The 20,585-nt window shown below is 38.3% G+C and overlaps 1 protein-coding gene across 6 annotated transcripts in view; it reads left to right on the top strand.

The window, feature by feature from the left end:
* The window catches only part of RGSL1 (regulator of G protein signaling like 1), an 85,422-nt gene that overhangs the window by 46,442 nt on the left and 18,395 nt on the right, over positions 1-20,585 (top strand). For all 6 annotated transcript variants that reach the window (XM_047704563.1, XM_047704564.1, XM_047704562.1 and 3 more), the window contains 4 exons: positions 6,685-6,878; positions 8,150-8,267; positions 8,667-8,772; positions 11,246-11,375. In XM_047704563.1, coding sequence (XP_047560519.1) covers positions 6,685-6,878; positions 8,150-8,267; positions 8,667-8,772; positions 11,246-11,375 — 548 coding nt within the window. The remainder of the gene's footprint in view (positions 1-6,684; positions 6,879-8,149; positions 8,268-8,666; positions 8,773-11,245; positions 11,376-20,585) is intronic.

A 20,585-nucleotide genomic window follows, 5' to 3' on the forward strand; every position in this document is an offset into this window, starting at 1 on the left:
ATAGTTTGACTATTGCTGATAATTCTGCTATAAACATTGGGGTGCGTGTACCCCTTTGACTCAGTATTTTTGTATTCTTTGGGTGAATACCTAGTACTACAATTGGTGGATCATAGGGTAGTTCTATTTTTAAGTTTTTGAGGAACCTCCATACTGTTCTCCAGAGTGACTGCACCAGTATGCATTCCCACAAACAGTGCAAGAGTGTTTTGCTTTCTCTGCATCCTCACTAATACCTGTTGTTTCTTGTGTTGTTAATTTTAGCCATTCTGACAGGTGTGAGGTGGTATCTTGTTGTAGTTTGGATTTGTATTTTCCTGATGATGAGTGATGTTGAGCATCTTTCCATTTGTCTGTTAGCCATTGGATGTCTTCTTTAGAAAAGTGTCTATTCATGTCTTCTGCCCATTTCCTAACTGAAGTATTTTGTGGGGAGGGCATTGAGTTTGATAAGTTCTTCATATATTTTGGATACTAACCCTTTATCAGATATGACATTTGCAAATATCTTCTTCCATTCTTTAGGCTACCTCTTATTTTTGTTGATTGTTTCCTTTGCTGTGCAAAAGTTTGTTATATTGTTGAAGTCCCAATAGTTCATTTTTGCTTTTGTTTCCCTTGTCTCGGGCAACATGTCTACTAAGATGTTGCTATGGCTGAGGTCAAAAAGGTTCCCGCCTGTGTTCTCTAGAAAAATTGATAGAGTCCTGTTTCACATTTAGATCTTTCATCCATTTTGAATTTATCTTTGTGTATGGTATTAAAAAGTGGTCCAGTTTCATTCTTCTGCATGTTGCTGTCCAGTTTTCCCAACACTATTTGTCAAAGAGACTTTTTTCCATTGAATAATCTTTCCTGCTTCATCAAATATTAGTTGACCATAGATTTGAGGGTCCATTTCTGGGTTCTCTATTCTGTTCCATTTCATCTATGTGCCCGTTTTTGTGCCAGTACCATACATACTGTGTCAATGCCTCAAGATGCCTCCAGGTTTGTTTTTCTTTTTCAGAATTGTTTTTGTTATTTGGAGTCTTTTGGGGTTCCATGCAAACTTTAGGATTGTTTGTTCTAGCTCTGTGAAAAATGTTGGTGATATTTTGATAGGGATAGCATTAAATGTATAGATTGGTTTGGGTAGTATAGACATTTTAACAATGTCTGTTCTTTCAATCCATGAGCACGGAATGCTTTTCCATTTCTTTGTGTCCTCTTCAATTTCTTTCATAACTGATCTATAGTTTTCAGAGTATAGATCTTTTACCTCTTTAATTAGGTTTATTCCTAGGTATCTTATTGTTCTTGGTGCAATTGCAAATGGTATCAATTCCTTGAATTCTTTTTCTACTGCTTCACTATTGGTGTATAGAAATGCAACAGATTTCTGCACATTGATGTTATATCCTGCAATTTTGCTGAATTCATGTATTAGTTCTAGCAATTTTTTTGGTGGTCTTTTGGGTTTTCTACATAGAGTATGATATTGTCTGTAAATAGTGACAGTTTTACTTCTTCCTTACCAGTTTGGATGCCTTTTATTTCTTTTTGTTGTCTAATTGCTGAGGCTAACACTTCCAGTACTGTGTTAAATAGTAATGGTTGAGAGTGGACATCCTTGTCTTGTTCCTGACCATAGGAGAAAGTTCTCAGTTTTCCCCCATTAAGAATTATATTAGCTACGGGTCTTTCATATATGGTCTTATGATGTTGAAGTATGTTCCCTTTATCTCTACTTTCTGAGGGTTTTAATCAAGAATGGATGCTGTATTTTGTCAAATGCTTTTTCTGAATCTATTGGCAATACCATATGATTCTTTTCCTTTATTTTATTAATGTGATGTATCACATTGATTGATTTGTGAAGATTAAACCACCCCTGAACCCAGGAATAAATCTCACTTGATTGTGGTGAATAATTCTTTTAATATACTGTTGAATTAGATTTGGTGAGTATTTTTGCATCCATGTTCATTAGGAATATTGGTCTGTAACTCTCCTTTTTTAGTGGGGTCCTTTTCTTGGAATCAAGGTAATACTGGCTTTGTAGAATGAGTTTGGAAGTTTTTCTGACTTTTTTTTTTAATAGTTTGAGAAGAATAGGTATTAACCCTTCTTTAAAGTAATTCCCCTTGGGAATCCACCTGGCCCAGGACTTTTGTTTATTAGGAAATTTTTTATTACTCATTCAATTTCTTTGCTGGTTATGGGTCTGTTCAAATTTTCTATTTCTTCCTCTTTCAGTTTTGGTAGTTTGTAGGTTTCTAGGAATTTGTCCATTTCTTCCAAGTTGCCCAGTTTGTTGGCATATAATTTTTCATAATATTCTCTTATAATTGTTTATATTTCTGTGGTGTTTGTTGTAATGTCTCCTCTTTCATTCATGATTTTATCTATTTGGGTCCATTTTCTTTTCTTTTTGATAGGTCTGGCTAGGAGTTTGTCAGTTTTACTAATTCTTTTGAAGAACCAGGTTGAGTTTTATTAATCCATTCCACTGGGTTTTTGTTTGTTTGTTTCTATATTGTTTGTTACTGTTCTAATCTTTTATTTCCCTTGTTCTGATGGTTTTAGGCTTTATTTGTTATTCCTTTTCTAACTCCTTTAAGTGTAAAGTTAGGATGCACATAGGAGACTTTTCTTGCTTCTTGACATAGACCCAGTATGTTTTCCATCCTCTCAACTTGACCATGATTCTCTTGTAGACCATGCCATCCATTCAATAATTCATTTTTTATTCAGTAATTACCTCTTAATTACTAGGTATATGAAAAGTCCTTAAAGAAGATAAAGTTATAGTAACACATACAAATTTGGTAGTCAAAGTCATTGGGAGAATATTTTGCACAGAGAAAGCTTTCTGAAGTATGCTTTCAGTTATTGATAACATTCGTTGAGCATGGTAAGTCCTCTAACTCTTCTAAATACTCTAGAGAGACCTCCCTTCCCTTCAAGGAACTGAAATTATTCTCTGAGCATCAATCATTTATTCCTTTTGCTCTTCCAACTTGTACCACTCCCCACTCTCCATTATGTTTACAGAAATACCTATTTTCCAGTATTTTTGAGTGTAAATATCACAGAAATCATATAGTCCAGTTTCATATCTTCAGTTAAGACCAAAAGAGAATGGCCCAGGGATACCATAGTTGCAATTCTCTTAAACATTGTCCTAACCCTCATTCAATATAATAAACAATTATTGACCATATACTGTGTCCCAGACACTAACGTCACAAAAAAATAAAATATAATCCTTGCCTTTAATCTAATAGAGAATTAAATAAAATACAAGGCTGACCTTATAATGTTACAATAAAATATTGACTAATTACTATAAGAGTATAAGAAGGAGAAGGAAATTTTGAGTGAGGATTAGGAAAAGTCAGAGTATCAGAAGAGGCCCCAAACTACAAGTACAAATTCATGTGCATGTTCAAAGAAAAGTGAGTATTTTGGGGGTAGGGCTAAATCTTCTAAGCTAAAGAAATGACACCAACATATAAACTCACAAATATAAAAGTACTTAAAAACTTAAAAACAGCCCAGTGATGTTAAGCATAGAATGCATGAGGTAAAGGGACATAAAGCATAAGATTAGAAAGCCATATTGAGATCAAATAATAGAAAGAAGGTCTTGAATAAATTATTAAGGAATTTGTATTGTTTAACTGGAAATAATAATTCCTTGGCATTTGTTAGAACAAGAGTACCAGAAATGTCTGTTATATAGATTTAAAAAACATTACCCTGGGGCACCTGGGTGGCTCAGTTGGTTAAGAGACTGCCTTCAGCTCGGGTAATGATCCCTGAGTCCCAGGGTCGAGTTCCATGTCAGGCTCCCAGCTCCATGGGGAGTCTGCTTCTCCCTCTGCCTTCTCCCTTCTCATGCTCTCTCTTGTTCTCTCTCTCAAATGAATAAAGAAAATCTTTAAAAACAACAACAACAACAACAACAACAACAAAAATTACCCTGGCAGAAATAATAATGATATATAAGAAGTCTGAGAATCAGAGACCAAAAACAGAAATAGTAGTTAGAAGTTCACTGCAGTTGTTCAGACAAGTGATAATAAAAGTTTGAATTAAACAGTGGGAGTAGAAATGGAAGGGAAGATACAGATTTTAAAATGACTGAAGAGGAAGAATCAGATTTCTGGAATGGTGGAGTAAGAACATCACAAATAGTTGTCCCATAAAAGCAGTGATAAACCTGAACAAACCTTTCAAAAGAATTCAGAATTAATTTTATTAATAAATTAATTAATAAATTATTTTATCTAATATGTCAGTTTTAAAGAACAACAACAAAGTATGAGACATACCCCCCCACCACCTCCCAAGAAAAACACACAGGAAAGTATGGTTCATACACAGAAGGAAAAAAGCAGCCAATAGAAGCTGTCTCTGAGGTGATTTAGATATTGGACTTACCAAAGTCTTCTAGGCAATATGTTTCATGAAATAAAGGAAACCATGTTTAAAGAATTAAAGGAAAGTCTAAGGATAATAACTCATCAAATAGAAAATATTAATAAGATAGAAATTGTAAAATAGAACCAAATAAAAATGTGGAGTTGAGAAGTACAATAACTGAAATGAAAAACTCAATAGAGCGAATCAACAAACTTGGCAGAAGCAGCAGTGAACTTGAAAATAGCTCAATATACATTATCCAGTCTGAAGAAGAAAGAATAAAGAAACATAAACAGAACCTCAGAGATCTGAGAAATTCCAGTTAGCATACCAACATGCAAATAAGGGAAATCCCAGAAAAAGAGGAAAGAGAGAGAAAGAGGCAGAAAATTTTTGTATATATAATGGTTGAATATTTTCGAATTTTATTACAACCCTAATTAAGACATACAAAAAGCTTCATGAACTCCAAGTAGGAAAAACTCAAAGGATCCACATCTAGACATATCATAGTCAAAATGTTGAATGACAAAGAGAAAAATCTTAAATGCTACAAGAGAAAAATTACTTATATTCAAGGGAACTACAAAAAGATTAAAGTTTACTTGTCATCAGAAACAATGGAGACCAATGGGATGATACATTCAAACTAAAAGCAGAAGGAAGTAAATAATAAATGTTAGAGTGGAAGTCAACAAATGTAGACAAAAAAAAATAGAAAAAAATCAAGGCACAAGTAGGTTTTTTGTAGAGATTAAAAAAAAAAGAAGAAGAAAAGAAAAGAAAAAAAAGAAATGATAAACCATTAGCTATAGTGGCCAAGGGGGGAAAAAAATGAGATGACACAGATCCCCAATGTCTGGACTGAAAGAAAACATAATCACTGACTCTATAGAAATTAATAAGATTTTAAAGAAATGTAAGGAACAAATTAGACAACTTTGATGAAATTAATAAATTTCTAGAAATACCCAAGTTTCTGAAACTGACTCAAGAAGGAGAAAATGCAAATAAATCTATAACAAGAGAAAAAATTAAATTAGTAACCTAAAATATTCTCACAGAGAAAAGTCTAGATACAGATGGCTTCACTGGAAAAATCTATGCAGTAGTTAAGTGACAAATAATACCAATAATAGTCCATAAACTCTTTGAGAAGATAGAGATAAGGAACACTTGCTAAATTATTCTATGAGGCCAAAAAAGTATTATCCTGATCCCAAAGTCAAACAAAGATAACACAAGACATGAAAGTTACAGACCAATTTCCCTCTCAAATCTTGATATAAAAATCCTCAATGAAACAATAGCAAACCAAGTCCAGCGAGATATAAAAAATATTATACAACATGACCAAGTGGGATTTATCCCAGGAATGCACAGTTGCTCTAACATCCAAAGATCAATTAATACAGTATGCCATATTGATAAAGTAAAGGGGAAAACTCCACATGGTTATCCCAATTGGTGAAAGAAAGCATTTTACAAAATCCATCACCCGTTCATGATACAAATTCTCAATAAAATTAAAATAGAAGTGTACCATCTTATTCAAATAAAGTTCACCTATTAAAAAAAAAAACTTAGGGCTAACATCATACTTAATGAAATAAGTATGTAAAGGAGGAAGGATAAGTTGGACAACATGTGGATGTATGTATAGAGGCTTAAATAATAAGTATGACAAAGATGAGGTTGAATGGACAGTTGAAATTTTGAGGTGGAGGTCATGAGAACTAGCGATAAGGTATCAATGAAAATCAAAATGAAATGAAACTACTTCCTCCTATCAATGAAAACTGAAAGCCTAGAAGATGCAGACATTACCCAGAGAGGGGGGAAATCATAAGGCAAAAGTAAAGAGGATTGAGGATAAAATATTAGGAGTATCTATATGTAAGGAAATGTGAAATAATAAGTCAACTAAAGAAATTTAGAATATTGATCAATAACAACTGATCACTCATGCTCTGCCTCATTGAAATGAGTGCCAATTAGAGGTTGCTTTGAATCAACAATGTAAAAAAAAATTTATCTCCTTTAAATACCTCTCCTCCTCTTCTATTGGGGTTGTCAAATGATTGGACTAAGCTTAGGGTAGATATATAAAAGTTTACATTTATTCCAAGGAGATAGGCATAGTAACCAATTTATTGACTCCACTTTTCACATATGGCTAAAGTCTGGGAGATGCCCCTCCACATTCCTTAACTGGAGCAGAATCTTGGGCTACCATCCTTTTCTCTTCACCAATGATGCTTTCTTATTTTCCAGAAACTTAACAGAAGTCCTCCTCAATACACACCACTTGGAGTTCTTCAAAGAGTTCCTCAAAGAACGGAAGGCTGAAAGCCCCTTGCAATTCCTGGTAGCCATACATAAGATCAGTATTGAGACAAACGAAAAAATATACAAGTCTCTCTTTGAAAATATAATCAAGACTTATTTCCATGGCAAAAGTTCTGCTGGTATATACCCTCTTCTCCTGATATTGTTCCCTTCTCCCTTTAGTATGTTAGGGGTAGAGTTTGGCAGAGAAACTGTCTCATGTGAGACCCCTGAAAGAGCAGAACAGAGCAGTGGCCGCATGGGCAGTACTGAGGCAAAGATTAAGAGGGACAGTAAAAGCAGAGAGCAACAAAAATAAATCTAAAGTAAATACTACTGCAAGAAGCCAAGTGCAAGACACTTGTACTTAAATATGAAATTTAACCTCACATTTAACTCAATTCAGCACTGAAAATAGGATTTTATTTAATCTCTATAAGATAGAAAAAATAGCTCCATTTTACTAATGAGGACGATGAAACACAGAAAACTTGAATTCAAACTCGAGTTATTTTACCCTTAAATCAACTAGACAGTAATTTAGATACAAAAGTAAGAGTCAGCCGTCTGTAACGTTGGGGTGCTTGCCCACTGTAGATTGTAGAGAGAGTTGTCTTGGGAAGAACTGTCTCCCTGAAAATCTTTGTTTCATAAATTTTGTTTACTTGCCTGTGGAGGGAGGGCAATCTGACCCACGTAAATTCATCTTGGCCAAACAAAGAAGTTGCAGATAAAGTGTTGACCTATAATTCTAGAGGGGAGAAAAGGGAGGTAAGCACAATCCCCTCCTCAAAGTTAACAAACCTATAGCAAAGCAATGAAGATTTTGCCACAAAATGAACAAACAGGTGTGTGTGTGTGTGTGTGTGTATTTCCTTGTGATAACCAAGATAAGGTTATACGTTTTATGAAAGTAAAAAAAGATGTAAATCTGGCAAATGTTTACTTATAAGGAATATTTACTTGTTGATTACCAGGAAGAAGACAAAGATGAGTTTGCAGATCTTGTCGTTGATAAATTTTCAAGTCTTTTTAATGAACACAGTAGTATCTGGACACCTGAGAATCATAGTGCCCTCATGATACTTATCTGTAATCTTGGATTCCCTCCCATCTGCCCCAACAATTTAACTTTAATCCTTTACTGTTCTGCTCTCTTCCTAAACCAAACACTTTAACTGCAGAAATGAGTCTTTTAAATATTTCCTTCCCTTGAAGCACTTGTCTTTGAATTTGAATGGAAGTATTTGCTCTTCAATTATGCTTTTGAGATTTTCAAATTGTGGAGAGCTCGGAGTCTGACCAGATTAAGAATAAGGAACTGTGAGACTCTAAGATGAAAAACAAACCAGGTACCTCAGAAAAGGTAGACAAGTTGATGACTTTTTTCTCTCTCTTGGCATTTTTTTAGAAGAAATACTGCAGTGTGATGCCCCTATTGTCAAAGAAATCTCTGGAATGCGTCATGTCAGCACAACCACACTGTTAATGATACAGAGCTTTGTCATGAAATCTCTGGAAGAGAAGTGGTGGGTATTGCTCAGAGAAAGTGATAATTCTTTCGGGAGCTCCTCATTGGCTTCTGAAAGCCGTCGTACTCAAGGAGTCTCAAATTTACTCTTACAGTTCACTGCCCGAGCTTCCCTACAAGAGAAAAATCAAATTTATCTTGAATCCTCTACCTACATACCTGTGCACACACACATTTCAGTTCATTTACCTGAACAAGGAACAATACAGTATTGATCAGGAAGGATAGGCTGACATTAGCAAAGGACCGAAATGGTAAGAAGAGTCCTTGGGAGCGTCCCACCATTCCCCAGTTCCCACTCTGACTTCCTCCAAAAGCTGAGGTAGGTTTGCCTTGACCGTTACCTTTTTTGTACCAGGTGTTTGCCTTCTTGATGTTCTTGGTTTCCTTCTGGCAGGTTTAAAGATTACCAAGAGCTGTTCCCACCTTATCCTGAAGGGCATGTTGAAGTACAAACTTCTAAGAAGCCCTCAAAGACCGCAGCTCACCTACAAGAATCCCAGGTCAGTGAGGAAGGCAGTGAAGACCACACACTGGGGACCAGGACATCTTATGCTTTGTCAGCTTTGTCAACCATGCAAAAAAGACTTTCCCTGTTAGCTTATTTATTCACCCAAACAACTACTCTGTTTGTTTGTTTGTTTGTTTGTTTGACAGAGAGAGATCACAAGCAGGCAGAGAGGCAGGCAGAGAGAGGAGGAAGCAGGCAGAGAGCCCAATGTGGGGCTCAATCCCAGAACCCTGAGATCATGACCCAAGCCGAAGGCAGAGGCTTTAACCCACTGAGCCACTCAGGCGCCCCTGGCTATGTTTCTTAATTCACATTTTACAATGGAGGACCCCGAGGCTCAGAGAAATTGTTACAGTGGGAATTTGAGGAAAAATCCTTGCTTTCACTCTGTGACTAGAACCAGATAAGCGAAAGACATAGGGGTCAGATACATGGAGATCAAAATGTGAGGGAGTTTTTTTACTGCTAAAAGCTGGTTTGAAGGATGTGGATTGGCCATAACGTCCGATGGGTTTAATAACCCTCTCTGCACCCAAATTAAACTTAGTCAGGTATGCAGCCACTGGCATAATGGAACAACTTGGGCCTCCTGGGTGAATCCCTTATTGAATGACAAACCCCTTATGGATACCTGACATTTCTACAGGTATCCTGAAAACAAGCCACTCCCAAAGAGAATGCAGAGGACTGAGAGCAGAACATGCCCATTTTCTTCTTCCAAACTCACCAATTATTTAGCTCATTCTTTCTCTATGCCAGCAGTGAAAAAAAAAAAGGAGGAGTGGGTGGGAGAAAGAAGAGACAGGATTTTTTTCCAGTTTACATAAAAGCATTTTAATGGACAGTATACAATTTTGCAAAATAGAGTTTTGCAAGAAAATGGCAATAATTAAATATTATCTTAAAAATAATTAAGTATTATTTTTACAAAGAAGTTTCATCAGTAAATTCCAGTGTACTTCTGAGGCCTGTCAACCAAGACACATGCTTCCCTAGACAGGAATGTTATTCAGGAAACTATCTTCGTATGATTTGAGAAAAAAATACATGCTCCATTTTTAAATAATCACTTGCTCATTGTGTTGTAGAGTTGATTAGTATCAGAAAAATTTGAGCCCAGCTGTGACTCCAAAAACCTTGCTAAGATATTTCTTAAATAGTATTTTTTTTAAGATTTTATTTATCTATCAGAGAGAGAGAGGGAGAGAGAGAGAGCACAGGCAGACAGAATGGCAGGCAGAGGCAGAGGGAGAAGCAGGCTCCCTGCGGAGCAAGGAGCCCGATGTGGGACTCGATCCCAGGGCGCTGGGATCATGACCTGAGCCGAAGGCAGCTGCTTAACCAACTGAGCCACCCAGGCGTCCCTAAGATATTTCTGAAAACAGACATGGACTATGCTTTTATGAAAATGTCTACTCCCTCTTTTCTCTTTTTTTCCCTCCATACATGAGTCAACTCTGTGTCAGGGTACCATGAATGCTCATGTAGGACATTAAAAGGAATATTGTATCCAGAACCAGACTTCATTTTAATTTCAGGTCTTCCAGTTGCTCTTAGATAAGAAAAGATAAAAATAAACTGACACGTACTTAGTGTCTACTTTGTACCAAACACCACACTAGAGTTTAAATACATAATCACTAACCCTCACCCCAATCCTGAAGGCTATTGTTTCTCTCTTATACATGGAGACACTGAGACACAGATTAAATAAATTGACCCAAATTACATAATCAGGGAAAAGCTAGGCTCTAGACTCCAAGTTTCTGAACCCAGACCCAGTGATTTTTGTATATTGCTACTGGCTTTCTAAATTCATGCTTGCCTTGAAGATCCCTCTTTGTGGAATGAGACAACTGATCTAGTTGATCAATAAGATTCTTTCTGACTCCAAATATCAATTTGTCAATGGGTAAGTGAATTACAGAATGGTCACTGGGCATTAAGAAACAGATAATGAACTTATAAAATGCATTTGGGTGTGTGTGTGTGTGTGTGTGTATGGTATGCATTTGCATGTAATTGTACTTTTCTCTTTTTAATGATTAGAAATGATTTTATTCATTTCCTTATTTCTTCAACATTTCAAATTTTCCTGAGCTAATACTCCCTTCTTGTGCATTAGGCATATCTCCCAGCCCTCTTTCTTCCTATTTTTAGCACTCACACTCTCTCCTAATCATGTCATCTCAAATCTTAATGTTGAAAGACTATGGTAGAAGGAGCATTGCCAGTGGCCCCATGCCTGGGTAAAGCCAGAATCTTCTGCTCACTAGCCACTTAATTTGGAGAAGGTTTACGATTCTGTTTTTCCTCACCTTTAAATTGGAGTTTAAGATTATTCCTTACAAAGGAGGTATTGTGAGGACTAAATATAATGAATGTCAAGTTTCTGGCACATAGAAGACTTTCGGTGAATAGCAGCTATACTAATGAATATGGCGTACCCCTCTCTCTTCCCCCAGGGGAGAGGCTGGCGGAAAATGATTGGCTTCATTAAGAGTTTTTGCAAGTACCGCAGATTTGTGTCTGATCCCCATAAGCGCCGGGAATTTGAAGACTATCTTCACCTAGAAGTACAAAATAACAAGGAAAGTAAGTCATCTCTCCATTTACTGTCTTTCCGGTTGATATTTCAGACACAGGGGTCAGCCCTGATAAGAGGGTGCAGAGCTCTCATTTTTTGTCTTGCCTGTGTGAGCCTGGGGTCCGGCAAGGACTCCAGGTCCTGGGTGCAAAGCCAAGCTCAGGCCTGCCTGGAGAGGATGTGAGTCCAGTGGCTTCTTCTCCCAGAGCCAGCAAGGGTGGAAAATGACTGAAGTGCAGCAAGATCTGACATTTCACAAAACTGTTGTCCATTGTATAGATTTATTCAACTGCTTCATTTCTTAGTTCATTCATTCATTCATCACACTTTCTGAGAACCCACCACGTGGCAGGAACTTTGCCAGGTGCTGGGGATACAGTGGTAAACATGTAGGATAGAACATGTCTTCATGGCACTTACATTTTGAGGGCAAGACAGAAAGTAAGAGCCACAGATGTTGGAGCCAAATACCCTGGGTTTGAGTATGCTTGAAGGGCCTTGTGAAAGTGGTTTTATACCTCAGCTTTTTCATCTGTAGAATGGTAATAATAATGGTGCTTAACGCCTAGATTGTTGTGAGGATTAGATGAGTTAATGCATACAAAGTGTCTTTACCCATTACTATAAAAGGGTTAGCCAGTGTTACTGCTGTTATCGTATGGTGAGTAATCCCAATGACAATTGTAGGGAGACCCTAGTTAGTCAGGGAGGAGGATCAGGGAAGACGGCTAGAAAATGACAAATCTGTCTTCATGAATGACAAGTTAAGCAGGCAAAATAGGTGGGGAGCGATTTCAAGGTCTACATAGAACCCTAAAATAATAAAGAGCATGGCTTATTACAAGAACTGCAATCAGGAGCGTTGGACTGGAGATTAATGATTATGATTAATTAATTAAGATTAATGAGATGGCCAAGGTGCCTGAGATAATACTGGAGGAATTGATAATGAAAATCTCATCTCTTCCTTTTTTTTAGTTTTTTAAATTTGAATTCAATGAATTAACATAGTGTATGATCAGTTTCAGAGGTAGAGTTTAGTGATTCATCAGTTGCATGTAACACCCAGGGCTCATTCCTTCAAGGCCCTCCTTAATGTCTATCGCCCTCATCTCTCTTGTTGACTTTTGAGTTGTTTTAATTGTCGGTATGACAAATAATGCTGCAAAACACACATATTTAGCAATCGTGTATTTCTATGAGATTAATTCCTTAAAATAGGAGAAATGGGTAAATGGTTAAAAATAGTTAAAATTTAAAAACATTACACTAATTAAACTCTCACCAACTGTATAAATAAGTGCCACGTTGTCACCAACCTCTGGGATATTAGGCACTTTTTAAAAACTGACGGGGACGCCTGGGTGGCTCAGTTGGTTGGATGACTGCCTTCGGCTCAGGTCATGATCCTGGAGTCCCGGGATCCAGTCCCACATCGGGCTCCCAGCTCCACGGGGAGTCTGCTTCTCCCTCTGACCTTCTCCTCACTCACGCTCTCTCTCACTGTCTCTCTCTCAAATAAATAAATAAAATCTTTTAAAAAATAAATAAATAAAATAAAATAAAATAAAAAAATAAAAACTGACGATCCAGGGGCACCTGGGTGGCTCACTGGGTTAAAGCCTCTGCCTTCTGATCAGGTCATGATCTCAGGGTCCTGGGATCAAGTCCTGCATTGGGCTCTCTGCTCCATGGGGAGCCTGCTTCCTCTTCTCTCTTTGCCTGCCTCTCTGCCTACTTGTGATCTCTGTCTAAAAACAAAACAAAACAAAAAACTGACAATCCAGTAAATGAAAACTAACGTGCCATTCTTTTTTTTTTTTTTTTATAAACATATATTTTTATCCCCAGGGGTACAGGTCTGCGAATCACCAGGTTTACACACTTCACAGCACTCACCATAGCACATACCCTCCCCAATATCCATAACCCCACCCCCCCTCTCCCAACCCACCTCCCCCCATTAACCCTCAGTTTGTTTTGTGAGATTAAGAGTCACTTATGGTTTGTCTCCCTCCCAATCCCATCTTGTTTCATTTATTCTTCTCCTACCCCCTCAACCCCTCATGTTGCATCTCCTCTCCCTCATATCAGGGAGATCATATGATAGTTGTCTTTCTCCGATTGACTTATTTCTCTAAGCATGATACCCTCTAGTTCCATCCACGTCGTCGCAAATGGCATGATTTCATTTCTTTTGATGGCTGCATAGTATTCCATTGTGTATATATACCACATCTTCTTTATCCATTCGTCTGTTGATGGACATCTAGGTTCTTTCCATAGTTTGGCTATTATAGACATTGCTGCTATAAACATTCGGGTGCACGTGCACCTTCAGATCACTACGTTTGTATCTTTAGGGTAAATACCCAGCAGTGCAATTGCTGGGTCATAGGGTAGTTCTATTTTCAACATTTTGAGGAACCTCCATGCTGTTTTCCAGAGTGATTGCACCAGCTTGCATTCCCACCAACAGTGTAGGAGGGTTCCCCTTTCTCCGCATCCTCGCCAGCATCTGTCATTTCCTGACTTGTTAATTTTAGCCATTCTGACTGGTGTGAGGTGATATCTCATTGTGGTTTTGATTTGTATTTCCCTGATGTCGAGTGATGTGGAGCACTTTTTCATGTGTCTGTTGGCCATCTGGATGTCTTCTTTGCAGAAATGTCTGTTCATGTCCTCTGCCCATTTCTTTTTTTTTTTTAAGATTTTTATTTATTTATTGAGAGAAAGGCAGTGAGAGAGAGCATGAGCGAGGAGAAAGTCAGAGGGAGAAGCAGACTCCCCGTGGACCTGGGAGCCCGATGCAGGACTCGATCCCGGGACTCCGGGATCATGACCTGAGCCGAAGGCAGTTGTCCAACCAACTGAGCCACCCAGGCGTCCCTCTGCCCATTTCTTGATTGGATTATTTGTTCTTTGGGTGTTGAGTTTGCTAAGTTCTTTATAGATTTTGGACACTAGCCCTTTATCTGATATGTCATTTGCAAATATCTTCTCCCATTCTGTCAGTTGTCTTTTGGTTTTGTTCACTGTTTCCTTTGCTGTGCAAAAGCTTTTGATCTTGATAAAATCCCAATAGTTCATTTTTGCCCTTGCTTCCCTTGCCTTTGGTGATGTTCCTAGGAAGATGTTGCTGCGGCTGACGTCGAAGAGGTTGCTGCCTGTGTTCTCCTCAAGGATTTTGATGGATTCCTTTCTCACATTGAGATCCTTCATCCATTTTGAGTCTATTTTCGTGTGTGGTGTAAGGAAATGATCCAATTCCATTATTCTGCATGTGGCTGTCCAATTTTCCCAACACCATTTATTGAAGAGGCTGTCTTTTTTCCATTGGACATTCTTTCCTGCTTTGTCGAAGATGAGTTGACCATAGAGTTGAGGGTCTATTTCTGGGCTCTCTATTCTGTTCCATTGATCTATGTGTCTGTTTTTGTGCCAGTACCATGCTGTCTTGATGATGACAGCTTTGTAATAGAGCTTGAAGTCCGGAATTGTGATGCCACCAACTTTGGCTTTCTTTTTCAATATTGCTTTGGCTATTCGAGGTCTTTTCTGGTTCCATATAAATTTTAGGATTATTTGTTCCATTTCTTTGAAAAAAATGGATGGTACTTTGATAGGAATTGCATTAAATGTGTAGATTGCTTTAGGTAGCATAGACATTTTCACAATATTTATTCTTCCAATCCAGGAGCATGGAACATTTTTCCATTTCTTTGTGTCTTCCTCAATTTCTTTCATGAGTACTTTATAGTTTTCTGAGTATAGATTCTTAGTCTCTTTGGTTAGGTTTATTCCTAGGTATCTTATAGTTTTGGGTGCAATTGTAAATGGGATGGACTCCTTAATTTCTCTTTCTTCTGTCTTGTTGTTGGTGTAGAGAAATGCAACTGATTTCTGTGCATTGATTTTATATCCTGACACTTGACTGAATTCCTGTACAAGTTCTAGTAGTTTTGGAGTGGAGTCTTTTGGGTTTTCCACATAGAGTATCATATCATCTGCGAAGAGTGATAGTTTGACTTCTTCTTTGCCGATTTGGATGCCTTTAATTTCCTTTTGTTGTCTGATTGCTGAGGCTAGGACTTCTAGTACTATGTTGAATAGCAGTGGTGATAACGGACATCCCTGCCGTGTTCCTGACCTTAGCGGAAAAGCTTTCAGTTTTTCTCCATTGAGAATGATATTTGCGGTGGGTTTTTCATAGATGGCTTTGATAATATTGAGGTATGTGCCGTCTATCCCTACACTTTGAAGAGTTTTGATCAGGAAGGGATGCTGTACTTTGTCAAATGCTTTTTCAGCATCTATGGAGAGTATCATATGGTTCTTGTTCTTTCTTTTATTAATGTGTTGTATCACATTGATTGATTTGTGGATGTTGAACCAACCTTGCAGCCCTGGAATAAATCCCACTTGGTCGTGGTGAATAATCCTTTTAATGTACTGTTGAATCCTACTCGCTAGAATTTTGGCGAGAATTTTTGCATCTGTGTTCATCAAGGATGTTGGTCTGTAGTTCTCTTTTTTGATGGGATCCTTGTCTGGTTTTGGGATCAAGGTAATGCTGGCCTCATAAAATGAGTTTGGAAGTTTTCCTTCCATTTCTATTTTTTGGAACAGTTTCAGGAGAATAGGAATTAGTTCTTCTTTAAAGGTTTGGTAGAATTCCCCCAGGAAGTCGTCTGGCCCTGGGCTTTTGTTTGCTTGGAGATTTTTGATGACTGTTTCAATCTCCTTACTGGTTATGGGTCTGTTCAGGCTTTCTATTTCTTCCTGGTTCAGTTGTGGTAGTTTATATGTCTCTAAGAATGCATCCATTTCTTCCAGATTGTCAAATTTGTTGGCGTAGAGTTGCTCATAGCATGTTCTTATAATTGTCTGTATTTCTTTGGTGTTCGTTGTGATCTCTCCTCTTTCATTCATGATTTTATTTATTTGGGTCCTTTCTCTTTTCTTTTTGATAAGTCTGGCCAGGGGTTTATCAATCTTATTAATTCTTTCAAAGAACCAGCTCCTAGTTTCGTTGATTTGTTCTATTGTTTTTGGTTTCTATTTCATTGATTTCTGCTCTGATCTTTATGATTTCTCTTCTCCTGCTGGGTTTAGGGTTTCTTTCTTGTTCTTTCTCCAGCTCCTTTAGGTGTAGGGTTAGGTTGTGTACCTGAGACCTTTCTTGTTTCTTGAGAAAGGCTTGTACCACTATATATTTTCCTCTCAGGACTGCCTTTGTTGTGTCCCACAGATTCTGAACCGTTGTGTTTTCATTCTCATTTGTTTCCATAATTTTTTTCAATTCTTCTTTAATTTCCTGGTTGACCCATTCATTCTTTAGAAGGATGCTGTTTAGTCTCCATGTATTTGGGTTCTTTCCAAATTTCCTCTTGTTATTGAGTTCTAGCTTCAGAGCATTGTGGTCTGAAAATATGCAGGGAATGATCCCAATCTTTTGATACCAGTTGAGACTTGATTTAGGACCGAGAATAGGATCTATTCTGGAGAATGTTCCATGTGCACTAGAGAAGAATGTGTATTCTGTTGCTTTGGGATGAAATGTTCTGAATATATCTGTGATGTCCATCTGGTCCATCTGTTACATCTTCTTGTTGGACAGTTCCTTTGAGTATGATATAGTGTCCTTCCTCGTCTCTTATTATAGTCTTTGGCTTAAAATCTAAATGATTTGATATAAGGATTGCCACTCCTGCTTTCTTCTGATGTCCATTAGCATGGTAAATTCTTTTCCACCCCCTCACTTTAAACCTGGAGGTATCTTCGGGTTTAAGATGAGTTTCTTGTAGGCAACATATAGATGGGTTTTGTTTTTTTATCCATTCTGATACCCTGTGTCTTTTGATTGGGGCATTTAGCCCATTAACATTCAGGGTAACTATTGAGAGATATGAGTTTAGTGCCATTGTATTGCCTGTAAGGTGACTGTTATTGTATATTGTCTCTGTTTCTTTCTGATCTACTACTTTTAGGGTCTCTCTTTGCTTAAAGGACCCCTTTAAATATTTCCTGTAGAGCTGCTTTGGTATTTGCAAATTCTTTCAGTTTTTGTTTGTCCTGGAAGCTTTTAATCTCTCCGTCTATTTTCAATGATAGCCTAGCTGGATATAGTATTCTTGGCTGCATGTTTTTCTCATTTAGTACTCTGAATATATCATGCCAGCTCTTTCTGGCCTGCCAGGTCTCTGTGGATAAGTCTGCTGCCAATCTAATATTTTTACCATTGTACGTTACAGACTTCTTTTCCCGGGCTGCTTTCAGGATCTTTTCTTTGTCACTAAGACTTGTCAATTTTACTATTAGGTGACAGGGTGTGGACCTATTCTTATTGATTTTGAGGGGGGTTCTCTGAACCTCCTGGATTTTGATGCTTGTTCCCTTTGCCATATTGGGGAAATTCTCTCCAATAATTCTCTCCAACATACCTTCTGCTCCCCTCTCTGTTTCCTCTTCTTCTGGAATCCCAATTATTCTAATGTTGTTTCGTCTTATGGTGTCACTTATCTCTCGAATTCTCCCCTCATTGTCCAGTAGCTGTTTGTCCCTCTTTTGCTCAGCTTCTTTATTCTCTGTCATTTCGTCTTCTATATCGCTAATTCTTTCTTCTGCCTCATTTATCCTAGCAGTGAGAGCCTCCATTTTTTTATTACACCTCATTAATAGCTTTTTTGATTTCAACTTGGTTAGATTTTAGTTCTTTTATTTCTCCAGAAAGGGCTTTTATATCTCCCGAGAGGGTTGCTTTAATATCTTCCATGCCTTTTTCAAGCCCGGCTAGAACCTTGAGAATCGTCATTCTGAACTCTATATCTGACATATTACCAATGTCTGTATTGATTAGGTCCCTAGCCTTTGGTACTGCTTCTTGTTCTTTTTTTTGTTGTGAATTTTTCCGCCTTGTCATTTTGTCCAGATAAGAGTATATGAAGGAGCAAGTAAAATACTAAAAGGGTGTCAACAACCCCAGGAAAATATGCTTTAGCCAAATCAGAAGAGATCCCAAATCGTGAGGTGGGAGAAAGGGGATAAAAAGGGGTTCAGAAAGAAAAAAGAAAAAAAAAAGAAACTATTAAAAAAAGAAAGCCGATAAAGAAAAAATATAAAAAGAGGAAAAAAATATATATATATATTAGATAAACTATTTAAAAAACGTTAAAAAAGAAAACGGTAAAAGTTAAAAAAATTTAGCAGAAGAAGAGAAAAAGAAAAAAAAAATTGAAAAAGAAAAAAAATTAAATTAACTGCAAGGCTAAAAAATCATGGGGAGAAAGCCATGAGTTCCGTGCTTTGCTTTCTTCTCCTCTGGAATTCCGCCGTTCTCCTTGGTAGGTGAACTTGGTCCTGGCTGGGTTTCCCGTTGATCTTCTGGGGGAGGGGCCTGTTGTAGTGATTCTCAAGCGTCTTTGCCCCAGGCGGAGTTGCACCGCCCTTACCCGGGGCCGTGCTGAGTAATCCGCTCGGGTTCGCTTTCGGAAGCTTTTGTTCCCTGAGCGCTTTCCGTAGAGTTCCGGAGGGCGGGAGTGAAGATGGCGGCCTCCCGGTCTCCGGCCCGGAGGAGCCGATAGCCCGGGGCCCCACTCCTCAGTGCGCCCTCAGAGAACAGCGCCCAATGACTCCCGTCACCCTGGCCTCCGGCCGCGCTCCGAGCTGACCGAGCCTGCGACCGGTTCAAGGCAACCCCGAGCTGAGAGTCACTCCTCGGGTCTGTCTCTGCAGCCGGCTTCCCCGTTCTAATACCGGTAAGCTCTGCGACACTCAGACATCCCCGATCCTTCTGCGACCCTGCGGGACCTGAGGCCGCACTGACCCCGCCTGGGCTTCACCCCAGTTAAGCCTCTGGAGCGATGTCCCTCAGTGGAACAGACTTTTAAAAGTCCTGATTTTGTGCTCTGTTGCTCCGCCGCTCGCCGGGAGCCGGCCCCTCCCCCCGCGGTCTATCTTCCCGTCGCTTTGGATTCACTTCTCCGCCAGTCCTACCTTTCAGATAGTGGTAGATTTCTTGTTTCTAGAATTGCTGTTCTTCTCTTCAATCTCCCGTTGGATTTGTAGGTGTTTGCAATCTTTAGATAAGCTATTTAGCTGATCTCCCGCTACCCGAAGTAGTCTCAGCTGCTACTTCTCCGCCATCTTGACTCCTCCATCGATCCTAATGTGCCATTCTTATGTATATTTTTTTAAAGATTTTATTTATTTATTTGACAGAGAGAAATCACAAGTAAGCAGAGAGGCAGGCAGAGAGAGAGGAGGAAGCAGGCTCCCTGCTGAGCAGTAAGCCCAATGTGGGGCTCGAACCCAGGACCTGGGATCATGACCTGAGCCGAAGGCAGTGGCTTAACCCACTCAGCCACCCTGGCGCCCCCTTATGTATATTTTTTTAGTAATTGAGTACCTTTATTTGTTGGTCATTTGCAGTCCTTTTTTAATTGTTTACGTCCTTTGTCTATTTTTCTATTGGAATTTTAATTTTAATATGATATTTTCTAATTTGCAAAAGTTTTTGTATGTATGTTTTAGGAACTGCTTCACAAACATTTAGGGTTTTCGAATAGTTCTAGCTCTTTTGTTTCTTCTTTTAAATAAAATTAGTTCAAACCCTCGTGCCCCAGAATGGTCAGAAAGTCTAATTTCACCCTACTTCAACCTCCCACATCCTGAGCTTTGTATAAGACAGCCCAAGAAGAGTGCTTCTATAGCTCAGTGGAAGATCTGTCTCCCAGTGGTCTGTTTTCTATCATTATCATTTAGACTTTTCTGGGATTGTTATGTCCTTCAATCAATTGACCCATTTGTCATTACAAAAAAAAAAATATTTCTATCCTTGGTAATATTCTTTTCTCTGAAATCTACTTTGTCTGATATTAAGACAGTCACTCCAGCTTTCTTTTTATTAGTGTTAGCATGTATTATCTTTTTCATTTCCTTTACTTATAACCTATTTATGTCCTAAAGTATTCTTATAGCTAGCATAGATTTGGGTCTTGCTTTAAAAAAATAATGCAACCTGACAATCTCTACCCAATTGAGAGTCAACTTAAATATTCGGGACATTTTGTGAACCATCAATAGCTAAAACCAGCTACAGTGGAAGTATTTATTATAGAAATCAGCAAAGACCACCAAAGCCAGTCTCCCCACTCCCCTACCAGAGCTGGTTTACAAGTATATCACTGCTCCCAGATTTCTTGAATGGATTTAGCATA

Source organism: Lutra lutra, chromosome 15, assembly GCF_902655055.1.
Source record: "Lutra lutra chromosome 15, mLutLut1.2, whole genome shotgun sequence".
In the NCBI taxonomy this organism is placed as follows: Eukaryota; Metazoa; Chordata; class Mammalia; order Carnivora; family Mustelidae; genus Lutra; species Lutra lutra.